This window comes from Phoca vitulina, unplaced genomic scaffold (assembly GCF_004348235.1).
Source record: "Phoca vitulina isolate PV1807 unplaced genomic scaffold, GSC_HSeal_1.0 scaffold10, whole genome shotgun sequence".
In the NCBI taxonomy this organism is placed as follows: domain Eukaryota; kingdom Metazoa; phylum Chordata; class Mammalia; order Carnivora; family Phocidae; genus Phoca; species Phoca vitulina.
Window position 1 is genome coordinate 9323057 of NW_022589713.1, and position 14354 is coordinate 9337410.

Genomic DNA, 14354 nt, shown 5'->3' on the forward strand with positions numbered 1-14354 from the left:
CTTCTGTGCTATAATTTTTGTGACTTTTTCTTTGAAAGTTTTTTATAAATCTCACACTTCTGTGAAGATACCTATATTACACAATTGTTTTTCACTGACAGTACATAAAAAGTACTATGAGTAACAAGTTTATTCTTACCACCTCTTTTATTTTGCTCAATTTGGCTGAATTTGTTTAGAAATCAGAGTGTATATATTTTTAAAGTTAAGTGACTTGATCTTCTAAAACACTGGTTCCAATTATTTTCCGCATCTACCAGGAAAAAAGGAGATGCAATAATACTTACGTGTAGTGATATTTATTATAGATAGCACTCTGCATTGTAGATTTTGCCCTAATCTAGGATTAGAATAATAAATCAAGAAAATATCTTGTGTTTATTACTAGTGAGTACCAATGAAATTATCATCTTCAGGCAGTGTATGTTTTCTATTGGGGGAAGTCAAAGGCATTGGTGTTTTTTTTTCATTATAGTACTTGCCAAAATTCTATTCATTAGGATTTGGAAGATTCATTAAACACATGTGGACAGATATGTTTGGCTTAACAATAACTCAGATGTTTAACTCTAAGTTTTTAGCTATATTAACTTTAAAATACTTATAAAAGGTGTAATACTGTTTTCCCTCATTCATCAGTAAGTATGTAGTAACCAAGTTCTACATTCTGGAATTGGATACCTTACTTGTGTGGTACTTCTGAATAAGAAGAGCCAGAAACTGGTAGCTGTGCATAATGACTGGGATGCTTCCCTGCAGTATTGCCTACTTCAAAGGGGAAACTCTGTTGATTAGAAACCTTGTAAGCAGATAATGTTTTCTTTCCCTGTTAATATATTCATATTTCTTGTATGTAATAAGGGAGAGTAGTCTTCTATATGAACCCATAATAATTTACTCCATTTGAAAGAGCAAATGAGTTACCAGTTTTTGATTAAAATGTGGGATGTTTAAATCTTCCAATTCCCTATTCAACCTTCCTGATCAAGAGTTTTCTGACAAATTTAAACCCATTGCTACTTTTTATGAAAACTGATTTCTATATGAAAGGAACACCATTTTAATAATGTTTATAATTTAGTATATATGGCACAGGCCACCTCCATTAACCTCAGCCAGGTGTCCAAAACTTTATAATAACTAAGGCTGCGGAACTTTATTTAGAAGGCTACCAAATGTCAAAATGATTTCTTAGGTTGGTGGATAAAAGAAATTCTAGGACATGTGTTTGCATATTTGAAACAGTCTAGACTACTACAAGGGGATATTTAATGTGATCAGAAGGGATATTAAGAGTCCTCAAAGTATATATTGTTAAGTATGTGCTGCACTTACTAAAGAAGAGATATGAACACTTTCAGGAAGGTTTTCAGTAAGTTTGCAGTCTTTTAGCAATCTAGTTAAGAATAAAGGCAGATAAAATTAACCAGGATACAACTTCCAGAATGCTTAATTTACCTTTTTTGTTAGGGGAGGGAAGGGCTATTTCCTAGTACACTGTAGGTTTTTAAAGAAAACTTGCCCTGGTATCAATATGTTGGTAAAAAAAAGGTAAATTAAATATTTCATGAGAAATGTTCCAGTGAAGGAGACGTAATAGGCTTCTTGCAGGTGTAAGTAAGGAGATTTAAGATAAACATTCATTTCAGGCATGAATTATAGACCTTGAGCAAGCATGGAGTTAATCTCCAAAGGTGTGGATCTGACCGTTGTGTAGGCAAATTTGTCTTAGAGCAAAAGGCTATTCTTATCCACCACTGTTCACAAGAAGATTTTTTAAAAAATGATATATTGATCCTCTACAAATGTTCTTATAATCTGAGTTATTGCTGCCATTTTACACATCTTACTAGGTGATCCGTGGTAGTTTAGGCTCCCTGAAGAAGATTTTGAAGTGTAGTTGGAAAAGTAGTACTTCACCTTAATTAAGGCATATCCTTGAAAAGATCAAGGAAAGAAATCTGTTAGCCTAGTTCAATGATTTCTCAGCCTCTTAACTGCATAATTCTATGCACGTTATATGCTGTTTTCTATGGTATACTTGTCATCCTTTTTTATTCCAAAAGTTAATAGCCTTCAATAAATATTTACTTAAATTATGTAAGCTTTTTCACTTTAGAGCTTTATTGCTTATACAATGTTAAAAAAAAAAGGGAACAAAAAGTATTAAGACAAAAAAACCAAGTGATAGGTTTGCTTCCCCCATACACCAAATTTGATGCTTTGATAACCTTTTCTCAATTACAAAAAGAAAAGGCTTTGAATCTTGTGGTCTCTTTTGATACAGAAAGTTCCAAAATACACTTACTCAGATTATATACTGCATGGCAGTATTAGTTGTCTGAAGACTGGATTTCTGTTAATCTCAACCAGGGACCCAGGAGCCAAAAAGACTTTGATCACCTAAAATAGTAGCCTTCAGTAAATCCCTATACAGTTGACCCTTGAACAACATGGGGGTTAGGGGTGCTGATCCCCGTGTTCAAAATCCACATAGAACTTTTGACTCCCCCAAAACTTAATTAACCAGAAGCCTTACTGATAACACTCAACATATATATGTATATATATATAATTATATACTGTATTTTTATAATGAAGCTGGAGAAAAGAATTACTAAAATCGTAAGGACAAGAAAATACAGTACTGTACTATATTAAAAAATAAATCCATGTGTAAGTGTACCCTCGCAGTTCAACCTGTGTTGTTCAAGGTCAACTGTACTTGACTCAGTGGAAAAGGACTAGCATTCAAAAGCCCTTTCCTGAACATTTGACTCTCTTCCTATTTTTATTCTAGGCAAACAGTAGTGAGAAATGGTAGCTGATAGACTGGACATCAAGAAACAAGTGAATACAGAATAAGTAGATCACAAGAACTGAACTGCTTTGTATAAGGTGTAAGGAGCCTTTGCCCATATAGGTCTGTGTTGACCCTGATTACATCACAGTATCACAGAATAGTCTCCTATAATAGAAGTTGTGCGTCTTCTAGGCCACTAAAACCACTGAAAACAAGATAATAGAGGCTTCTTGTAAGATACGTGTGTACAGAAGTTGAATCAAGTCCCAGCCAAAACACAATAAATTCTATCCTGGGATTTTATCCATTTATTTTTATATTGTAATTTCAGGCAGCCTTCTTAATGAAAGCCTTTGTAAAAGGTATTTCCCAAGTCCTATTTCAAACCACAGTCCTTATCTTCATAGCAAAATGAAAGCTCTTATATTACTACACATTGTATTACTCCCCAGATTTCTGGCATTTGTATTTCTGGTTATATAGAGAGGTTTCTCTGATTTCATTGTCTGTTTTGACCATACATTTTTTTAATGCAGAGCATAGCTTTGAGGTTTGGAGTACAAAAATTTGAATCAAAATCTGCAAATTTTTTAACCTTATTCTCTGATTATCTGCAAAATGTGTATACCATATATACATCATAGGATTGACAGAATTGAGATGTAAATGCCCAGTAAACTTTCTTTCCTCTTTTTGCTTTCTTACATAGTTTTATTTAAAGGAGGTCGAATTTCAGCATCTGAACCCCAGAGAAATAAGTTAATCAAGTAACTTAACCTAAGTATAAAAAGACTATAATCCATTTGTGTATTTGTAATAATAAAGAAAAAAGCAAACCACAGCAGACTATTTTAAGGACAAGTCAAATCTTACTTTAGCTTAATGCTCCAAGTCTCAGTGACATTAAAAAGGTAAACACTACACAAATACATTTATACATGTTATTTATGGTAATGTTTTCTGTATGACTCAAAGAGCTGAGATTGTCTTTTGGAAAGGCTTTAACTTTAATTAGAAGTTGAGCCCCCTGCTATGCAACAACCACCTTACCTCTTCATGCATCTTCGGCCGAAAATCTCATTGCCTGTTGCATTTAGTATAAATACCTCCTTCATGTATCAAGCGGTTCTCAAATGTTATTTGGGTCAGAGTCTTTTGCATTGCCTGGTAGTTACTTGAAGCAGAGACACTATGGCCTCAACCAAGACCTACTGAATCAGAATTTGTAAGTGATGAGGCATAAGAAACTACTTACAGTTAAGTCTCCAGTGTTTTAGGGAGCAGCAAGGTTGGGAGACTCAGTTGCTCAAGCCCCTCATCTTCAGTTATTCCTTTTTCCTCACTCTTCACATGCAGTCCATCAGCAACTTCACTGCCTTCATCCTGGTGAAAGGTATGCTAGATTACCACGGTCTCTTCTCCAGGACCACTAGTGTAAACTAACTGTCCTTCCCATCAACTCTTTTGTCCTCAATTCAAGCTATTTTCCACCAGCTGCAAAAGCAGTGTTCTTAAAATGTAAATCATAAAGGTAAAACAATTAGATCATTTTTTAAGATTTTATTTGACACAGAAAGAGCGAGCCAGAGAGACAAGTGGGGGAAACAGCAGAGAGAGAGGGAGCAGCAGACTCCCCACTGAGCAAGGAGCCTGATGCGGGGCTCTGTCCCAGGACCCTGAGATCGTGACCTGAGCTGAAGGCAGCTGCTTAACTGACTGAGCCACCCAGGTGCCCCAACAATTCGATCATCTTTAAGAGTAACTGCAATGGTTTGAAACAAACTACATTAAAATTCACTAATTCATAATTATGGCTTAGAACACAATCCCCCCCCCAAATCACCTTGGTTACCTTTGGAGGATGCCAGGAAACCGGCTTCTTATTTTATATACACATCTCTCTCAACTTATAATGGGGTTGCATCCTGATAATCCCCCCAATGCGGAGATCCTTGGATTTAGGAGTATTTTGAGAAGAGGCACCACAGCACCTGACACATGGAGGCACTTAAATCTCCAGTAGTGCTTAGTGTACTTGACGATTATAGCAACTCCTCCACCAGTCCAAATAATTGTAGTTTATCTTCAGAAATCACTTACTTGATACCTCCAAGGTGGCCCTTAACCATTCTTGCCTCCAGGATTCCATATCCCTGTGTATTCATTCACACCCATATTGAATAGGGCTGACTTGTGTAACCAGGAGGATATTGTGGAAATAAAGAAGGGTGACCTTGAAGGTTAGTTAGGTCATAAAAGCCATTGTAGCTACTGCCCAATTAAACCTCTCAAGTTTCTGGTCATGGTCTTCTCTCCTGGTTGGTTGGTTGGTTGGTTTTCTTCCCCCCAATAGAAAGATTACTCACATTGGTTTTAAAAGGTCACTCTGGATCCTGCCCTTCGCTGGCTTGCCATCCTTGCAACCTAGAATCATCTATACATTTAATAAATATCCTTTACACTTAACATCATTTTAATTCATGGATAAAAACACTAGAAGTCACTGGTTCCAGTACTGATTCTTTCTTGAAAGATTATCAAGTATGACCAGAGACTGACAATGAACCAATGATGATTTTAACACTGTATTTTCTAAAGTCTGAATACTCACTTGATACGGAGATATAATGTGAGAGATTAGATAAATTTGATCTCACTTTCCTCCATCGATCACACCCAACACTGTCACTGGAGAACACTAGACTGAAATACTTCAGATACCTAGAAACCATTCCAAGTGTCAAATTTTACACTGGTTTTTAAAACACTGACATATTCTACAAATTAGGAAAAACTGCCTAATACATTTTTTTCAAGGGGAGTGGGAATCCCTTAATTAGACAACCAAGATATGGCAAGACGTCTTTATTTTCATACAAGGTGCCACCAGAGAGCACGCTGCTGTTTACAGATGCACAGAACCGAACAAAAGCATTTTAGCATGCTGCCTTACTGTACATAGAAAACGGGCGAACAATTTCAGACACTACAATCAGGAAATAAAATGGGTTAACACCGTTTGTTGATAGGTTTATGAATCACTCAGCAGGGTTACAGGCTGTCTTCACCTGAAAGCAGAATTACAATCACTCTGGCAGTCTCTGGGCAATTCTAAATAAAATGCAGGTCTGGTGAAAGGTACAACGTGCAAGCGCGCGAGAGAGATATCTTGTCCCGTTCTGAAGGGAGACTGGTTTAGAGCCCGCCCTGGCACGTTCTTACAGTCGATACGTATAGCCATCTTAATTAGCTTGAGCTTCCCTTACCACCGCATATGTTGGCCATCAGCAAAATTAAGAACTTCCAACACATGAGCTGAATAATGAATAAGCCTGGGGTTAAAAAGCAGAATGCTGCCCACATGACAGAACTGCTACTTCACAACTTTTGCCCGGTTCTCCCCCGTTGTCCTGCAAAATCCCCTCATCTGATGAATTCTAGCAAAGCTTCTAGCAAGTGTAACAGGCCTTTCCTAACCCAGATCTAGACACTAAGTATCTGAAACAAGGGCCTGTGAAGTTGATGTGTCCGTGGGGAAATGGCAGTGTTTCTACTGGAGGTAAGTGTCAAGTTTCCTCTTGATGTTGTCAAAGGAATCTGCTCCCATGTAATCAGCCTGGCCCTGTTCCCACCGCTCCTTCCGTTCTTCTGAGGACACAAAAGGCTGTGCTGCAGCCGGGGTCTCCCCGACGGACAGGTGTGACATGGCTCCTGAGACTCCTTCCTAAAAAGGAGAGCATAATCAGAGACTCCTTGAGAGCTGAAAATCAGACTGTTTTTAAGGAATGCAGTAAGTTGACGGTGAGAAAAGCCAGGATGAATTATCATGCAAAGTAGCAAAAACTGAAAAGTATTACATGAAACAAACAAAAGACACAGAAATACAAGGGTCATATGATTTATTCCTAACGAAATGAAGACTTCTTGACTCAGTGAAAACATCGGGAGAACAAAGTAATTAGGGTTAATGTTTAAGTTCTGCATACCTTTCTACAGAAGCCACAAGAGAAAGCCAGTGTATAGACCAAGTCTGAAAGCTGCAAACAGTTCATTAGAAAGTGTAAGATGGACGGACAAGGGAACACAGTCTCACGATCAATTCTCGATCTGTGTGGGCTCTGAAAGGTTGAGAACTTAAACAAAATGATACTTCAGAGGCTAAACTTCAGAAAGCACCTAACCAGAGAGCCACACCACATACACAAGTTGTCACGTTATAAAAGCGAGAGCTAAATGGTTTGAGACTATGCACCGAACTTATCTGCCCGTTCAAGCTTATTATCAAGTAGTATCTATTCTCGTAGCTCGTGTTAATTGGCTTAAGTCTTGAACAACTGTTTAAATTCCCATCACCTTTCCTTGGTTCATAATTCTCACTCCTTGGGTTGTGGAAGGAACAAGGGAAATGTGCAGGAAATAGAGCAAACCTACTCCACATTAAATTAGAATCTCATTACTTATAGAAAGGCCATTAACTTCAATTGTTCAAAAGAATATCAAAGCTATTCTTCAAAAAGCTCTGAGGTGAGAAGGTACTAGAAATAGTAGAGAAAAAGGAAGGCGAGTGAATGCATACAGATATGCTTTTAACAGAGAAAATGGGAGAACAAAATTTTCTGATTACCAGTTTTTGTTGCTAAATGAGTATATGTGTCTATATAGGTGTTTAAATATACTGGCACTCCAAGGTATCTGGGCAGATTCCATGGGGTGGTTTCATAGCTGAAGCAACATAAGTCCTTACCCTGGATTAGCCCTGCCTTTGCTTCCACTTGCAACAGCAATGATATTGGGATGTTCTTCCAGAATTCTCTGTTTCATGATACTGTTCAGAAGGTAACAGTCTTGCAGACCTAGATTTGAGTCCCAATTCTGCTTTTGATGAGTATGTTATATAACTAAGAGAAGTTATTTAACTTCTTTAAGCCTCACTTAATTTTAATATATAAAGGGCATATTAACAATAACACTGACTTGACAAAGTAGTTGTAAGGGTTACATAATAACAACTAGCTTTCCTTACGCACTATGTGCCAGGCAATGTTGCGAGTACTGTACAAGTATTATTTCATGGTCCATGTAAAACAATTAAAGTAAGAATGTTAGTGTTATTTTTCCCTTTCTCCATTTTATATATTGGTACAAGTGCTATTAAGTGAAATGGCTAAAATCTCTACCATGGCAAAGAAAAGGATCTCTTACAACCTTATAACCTCTTATAATTATAGCAAGGTAATTAACTGATCAGTTAGACTTGATTGTAATTCACCCACTCAGTTTAATTCTTTATATCTTAATATGTAGCACAGAAGTGTAACTTCTCATCCTCTTTCCAATTCTTCCAAAAGAACCAACCTCAGAGGAAGACATTTAAAGTCAGAAAAGAGGCTAAGCAAGTTGCTGTTGTAAATGTTAATGTCATCTTCCTCTTACAAGGAGATTTCTTTTTTCAAGATTCTATGTAACCGTAAGAGCACGAGCATGGCAAACCAAAATAATCCTAGAAAAGTATCTGTTTTTGCAAGTGTTTGTTTTCACATGTTATTAAAATGTTCACTGAAAATACATTCTTCCAAGCAGATGGAAAAAATAAATATGTATATTTAAATGTTTGTAGTTTCTAACACATGAAATAAGGCATTCTTTATACTTTAAGAATAATCTCAGAACCTTAGGACAATGGGCTAAGAATTCTATACATACTAGATATGGACATATATGCGTGTGTGTGCGCTACACACACACACACACACACCTCTAAAGTCCTTTCTTATGCTCCCAGATCTAATGAAATCTGCCACAGAATCTACTGCTTTTAGCCTTTGCTGGCACTATTCCTTCCCTGTACGATGGACATTTTTTTTTTCTACAAATCTGATTTGATCTCTGTTTAAAGTACCACTGAACACTACCTCTACCAGTATACCAAAGTTTTAAAAAATACAGCATTAAATTACCTGAAAGAAAAAACAGAACCTACCACATTCAGGCATGAGTGGGTGTCTTTGACAAGGCCAAATTGTTGAAGCAGAGGTAACACGTTGGTGGTGAAGATGTCCCACCACAGGTTGAGAAACTCTGGATGAGTCATGGTGGGATCATGGGACTCACTTTTGACACTTTTTGTGTTAGGATCATAAGTATAATTCCATGGTTTGATTCGTCCCAGGAAATGCACAACTTTGGCATTTGCCCCAAATCTGCCAAGAGAACACAAAGTTGAAACCATTAGTGGATTCTGAGCACTTTGTTCGGTAGCCTTAACGATGCACCTTCCACTGGAAGTAGTGGTCGGAAAAGAACTTGAGCTCACTGAAAAAAGTTTTACATAGATTTTTGAAATTATTCAGTTGTGTGTTAAATACATACAAAAATCCAAAAGTAGCAGTGGGTCAGGGCAACAACCAAAACACCAATCCACTGTGGTTGGAAAGGTACAACCACTTGGAAAACCATTCGGTATTACCTAGTGACACTGAAAATGCTCACATCTCTGACCTGGAAGCTCAGCTCCTCGGCACAGACCCGACAGAAGCTCTTACCTACGTGCAGATGTCATCAAAATGTTCATAGCAGCAGTGCTGTTTGAAACAGTCATAACTAAAAACCACCCATATGACCATATCTTAGTAGGTTAAGCCTGTTCAGCAAGTGTTCACTCCTTTTCCCAATCTCCACAGGGGGAATACACTTTCCTACCTCACTGATAATTGGGCACGCTCGCAGAACTTGCCTTTGCAAGGAAATGTGGGAGGAAGTAACAGTGTGTCAGAAAGAAAGAAGGGAAAGAAAGAAGGGAAAGGAAGGAAGGAAGGGAAAGAAAGAAAGAAAGAAGGGAAAGAAAGAAAGAAGGGAAAGAAAGAAAGAAGGGAAAGAAAGAAAGAAAGAAAAAGAAAGAAAGAAAGAGAGAAAGAGAAAGAAAGAAAGAAAAAGAAAGAAAGAAAGAAAAAAGAAAGAAAAAAAAAGGAAAGAAAAAGAAAGAGGAAAAAGAAGGAAAAAGAAAGGAAAGAAAGAAGGGAAAGAAAGGGAAAGAAGGAAAAAGAAGAGAAGGAAAAAAAGTGAGTGAGAGAGAGAGAAAGAAAGAGAGAAAGAAAGAAAAGAAAGAAAAAAAAAAGCAAGCCAGGCCTGCTTGTTTCTGGTCCCTCTCTCTGAGAGACCTCTGTCAGCAGAAGAATGGATGAGACCCACGGAGCAGATGTGGATCAAAGCTGTGGCTCCAAACCCTGCTGAGATTATCAGAGCTGCTCCAGCCTAGCCACCAACATATGAGTAAGAAATATATACTTACTATTGAATGTCACTGAGATTTTATAGTTATTTGTCCATTTTATCATTTTTAAAGGACAACTTCTGGTATATTCAGATCATGGAATACAATATAGCAGTGAAAATAAAATGATAGCTACACACACATCATGCAGCAAATGGGTGACTTTTTTAAACATGCTGAAAATTTTCAAATAGAAATTCATACATAAGAATCCATTTACATAGGGCAAAACAAAAAAAAAAGTACTATTTAAAGAGTAGAAAACTGGGGATGCCTAGGTGGTTCAGTGGGTTGGACATCTGCCTTTGGCTCAGGTCATGATCCCAGGGCCCTGGGATCAAGCCCCACATTGGGCTCCCTGCTCAGTGGGGAGTCTGCTTCTCCCTTTCTCTCCCTCTGCTTCTCCCTCTGCTCATGCTCATGCTCTAATAAATAAATAAAATCTTAAAAAAAAATAAAAAGTAGAAAACTGTAATCAATGTCAGTGTCATGATGTTGGTTATCTCTGGGGGAAAGGGGAAGCCGTGATGGGGAAGGGACAGACAGGTTGTAAGGTACTGATTGTGTTCCATTTCTTGGATTTAAAAAAAAAAAAAAAGCACATTTTTTTTATATATACCCTTTTGTATATATACTATATTTCATAATAATTTCTTAAAAAAAAAAGAATTAAGAGTGGTCATTTTCTGGCTGGGAGGAAATCTATGTACATAAAACCAAATAATAAAGGTGAATACAACAAGTGCCAAAAGAAATATGGGAACAGTGGGTGCTCCGGGAATGCAGAGGCAGGGTGGTCATGAAAGGTAGGTTTCGTGGAGCAGAGACTTAAAGCTTGTGCAACAGACAGGAGCTGGGTAGCTGGTGATACAGAGAATTCTAGGCAGGGGAGAGCAAGTATCAGGTGAGTGTATGTGAGTTAGACCGAGGGTACTCCCACTGCAGCCAAAGAGGAAACTCTGATAGGGAAAGGAAAAATGGGATGGTTCCTTGGGTGTTGGGTTCAAGTGTTAGATTTTAGTGGATTTATCCTATAGGCAACCAAAGTTGCTGAGCATGATGTGCAGACTGAAATAATGCAAACTCTATTCATGTAAGCTTTCCAATCTTGTAAAGTTTTTTGTTTTTTTTTTGTTTTTAAATGCCAGAGACCTATTACATAGCTATCATTGTCTAAGGGTTTCCCATGTTTGGGGCCCAAACTTTTTTTTTTTTTTAAGATTTTTTTTTTTTTTCATTTGTCAGAGAGAAAGAGCGAGTGAGAGCATGCACAAGCCCAGGGAGAGGGAGAGGGAGGAGCAGACTTCCCGCTGAGCAGGGAGCCCGATGCGGGGCTCGATTCCAGGACCCCGGGATCATGACCTGAGCCGAAGGCAGTCACTTAACCAACTGAGCCACCCAGGCATCCTGGGCCCAAACTTTTTAAAGGACATGACTGGGAATAGTAACACTCTGGCAAAGGTAGATCTTACTAACATGTTAATGGAGGCTCCTAGAGGTCAGGGGTCAGCCAGAGCCATACAGCTATTAGGTGGCAGAAAAGGGATCTGGCACAGTTCTGCCTCTCTCCTAAGCCTGCACTCTTACCAATCCTACCATGCCGCCACTCCAAAACTATGCAAGAAAAATAGAGCCTACTGTAAATGTCCTCCTAAGAGTAATGGACTATACCACAGCGCCTTTCTTCTGAAAATGAGATAGATACCGGAAATCCCCAAGCTGACTCTTCATTTCATATTTTACACCCACGCACATGTGTGCACACACACATGCACACAAGTACTCTCAATTTTATCCTTAAAAGGATAATGCTCAAAACTTGTGCAGACATGGCTATTAATTAAATAAGCAACTGTTACATAGGGTCAGTGCAGGACCCCAAAAGGTTTTCACCCAAACAGGGAAAGGAGTCCTCTAACATAAAAATAAGGAAGAGCAGCACAAACAAGGCAACGAGTCTGGGCTACCAGGGCAATGCGGACACGAGGGGCTACGGAAACACCAAAGCGATCAGTGCAGGTGTGGATTTTCAGAAGGGGCTTTGTGTGGGAAGGGGGCCCAGAGAAGACGTGGGAAAGATGGCGGGGTGAAGCTAACAGCCTTCGACAAACGTCCTCGTGGTGACGGGGGGCGGGGGGGACCTGTACCAGAGACCAGACACTTGTGTGTGTTTTGGGGGGCGGCAGGCACTACCTCGCCTGTGATACAAACACGCCCGCGACCAGAAGACAGCACTGGCTTCCACGTTCTCAGACCTCCTCCTCCTGACTCATCTTGCCTGGAGCAAGACTCCTTGTTTGCTCCTCCTAGAATAAAACTGGCCGGTAAGTTTCAGTCTGTGATTTGGCCTAGACCTAATATGAATGTCCTACAGTCATTATAGGAGAGGTAACAGTACTAATTAAAATAAAGTAAAACATGAATATAGCATAAACTCTATTCCTTTCGAACCTGCTTCCTGACAGTTTGCACACGATTAAACAGGAGTCCCAGGAGTAGCTAACATCTGTTGAGTACTTACATGTACCAGACACTGGCTAACAATTGCATGGTTTATATACCGGTTAATCTCCAAAACAAGTACATGAGGAAACCAAGGCATGAAGTAGTTCAGTAACTTGTCTAGGACCACGGCTGGTGAGTGACAGGGCTGGGATTCCACGGAGGCAGTCTGGTTCCAGAGCCAAGGTTCTTAACCACAACTAGGCTGTTCCTGAAAGACACTCCCAGAATTAGAAGGACATCATCTGAGAGTGACATCTGTTACTTCAGAGATGAATGCCCTGTCTACAGAGGGTCAATCTGAAAAGTGGAAAGGATGTGTCTAAGGAGCCCTGGAAATACTCCAAATATAGTCAAGGACAGAGCAAGAAAGTAACCAATAGGAAAGAAAGCTACAAAACAAGCAATTTAGCACTGTCTAAGAAAGACTGTTCTCAGAAGGGTTCAGTTTGCGCAAAGGTGGGGAGAAGAACAAGAAATGGATGGTGGTGCGTAGGACCAGCAGCTGACCCCTACGTGGACTGCGCTCGACCGTGTCTAAGGGCCACCCCAGCTCCTCTCCAGCACCCCACTCCGTGAATTGGGACTTTAAAGCTCGGGGAAGCAGAGGAAGGGCACGATGGTCCGGCGCACTGCAGAGCTGCTAACACGGCCCAGCGAGACAGAGCGCCCTGCCTCTGCTGGCGGCAGGAGTACACACTCCGGCCTCTGGGTCCGGCTGTGCCCCACGGTGGTCAGGGGTCTCTGCAACCTCCGGTCAGAGGCCACCCCACGTGGCTCAATGCCTTCCCCTCGCATGTCAACAGAAACACCATCTGGGGACAGTCCACCGCCTGCACTGCACTGTGGCTCAGGCCTGGGCTGCACCTTCGGGAAGCCACGATCCCTGAGTGTCTCCGTATCTACATCACTGATGCCCTCTGTGGCTAGAGGAAGGATCCTTCCTCCTCAAGATTACCTTCTTTACCTATTCCATCGTAACACCGAGAAAAACTGTATCCACTGGATAGTCCTTTCATAGACAGGGCAGTCCTAGTTTGAAGAAAGTCCTTGATAAGCCTGTTTGAGGCAGAAATGGAGATCATAAGGGGTCCTAAATGTGGATGGAACTGCCCTTTGTGCCTGAAGTCGAGAAATTCCTTGGTGCCAGTAAGGGGGTCGGGGGGACGAGAGTGAGCGGGATTGTAGAGATGTGATGTAACCACCCCAAAGCTGCCCAAGTTTCAGCAAAAACAAAACAAATCAAAAAAAACAAAAACAAAAACAAATCATAAAATGCATAATGTTTCTATTGCAGCTGGGGGTACCGAGGGGCCGACCAGAAAGAGCTCATGAGGATTCAGGAGTGTGACGGCAGAGAGAGGCAGGAGAGAAGTAGTAAGAAAGATGCTGGGGCATGCAGCAGTCGTGCGCAGGCTTCAGAGGTCATGGGTTCAAGGCCATGGTTAGCCCTACTTGTGTACCTCAAGAATGGGAATTCTTTTTTTTTTTTTTTTTTAGGTATCAAGGTATTCCTTTAACCTAACTGCCACACACCAAACCGATCTATGGAAATGAGTCGGGGTAGGAGAAAAACAAGTTTTAGAGCAAGAATTCTTTATGAGAAGCACAACCCTGGGTGAGTCACTGAACGTGGAAGGTTCTGGCCAACCCATAGGCCCTCTGAGGGTGGGAGGATGGGGGCAGGGTGCAAGGTAAGGCAGCTGCTAATGGGAGACACGGGGCTCTGATAGGAAGCGGGGAGGGGAAGAGAAGACAGACTTGTAGTTTTGCGTAAGG

At 40.1% G+C, this 14354-nt stretch overlaps 1 protein-coding gene across 5 annotated transcripts in view; it reads right to left on the reverse strand.

Moving 5' to 3' along the window:
- Nucleotides 1-5653: 5653 nt before the first annotated feature.
- The window catches only part of GYG1 (glycogenin 1), a 73060-nt gene continuing 64359 nt past the window's right edge, over nucleotides 5654-14354 (reverse strand). For 4 of the 5 annotated variants that reach the window (XM_032408487.1, XM_032408486.1, XM_032408488.1 and 1 more), the window contains exons 6-8: nucleotides 8784-9003; nucleotides 6790-6840; nucleotides 5654-6527 (exon numbers count right to left, since the gene is read on the reverse strand). In XM_032408487.1, the coding sequence (XP_032264378.1) occupies nucleotides 6354-6527; nucleotides 6790-6840; nucleotides 8784-9003 (445 nt within the window). In that variant the 3' untranslated portion in view covers nucleotides 5654-6353. The remainder of the gene's footprint in view (nucleotides 6528-6789; nucleotides 6841-8783; nucleotides 9004-14354) is intronic. The other variant, XM_032408490.1, reaches the window with a different exon arrangement.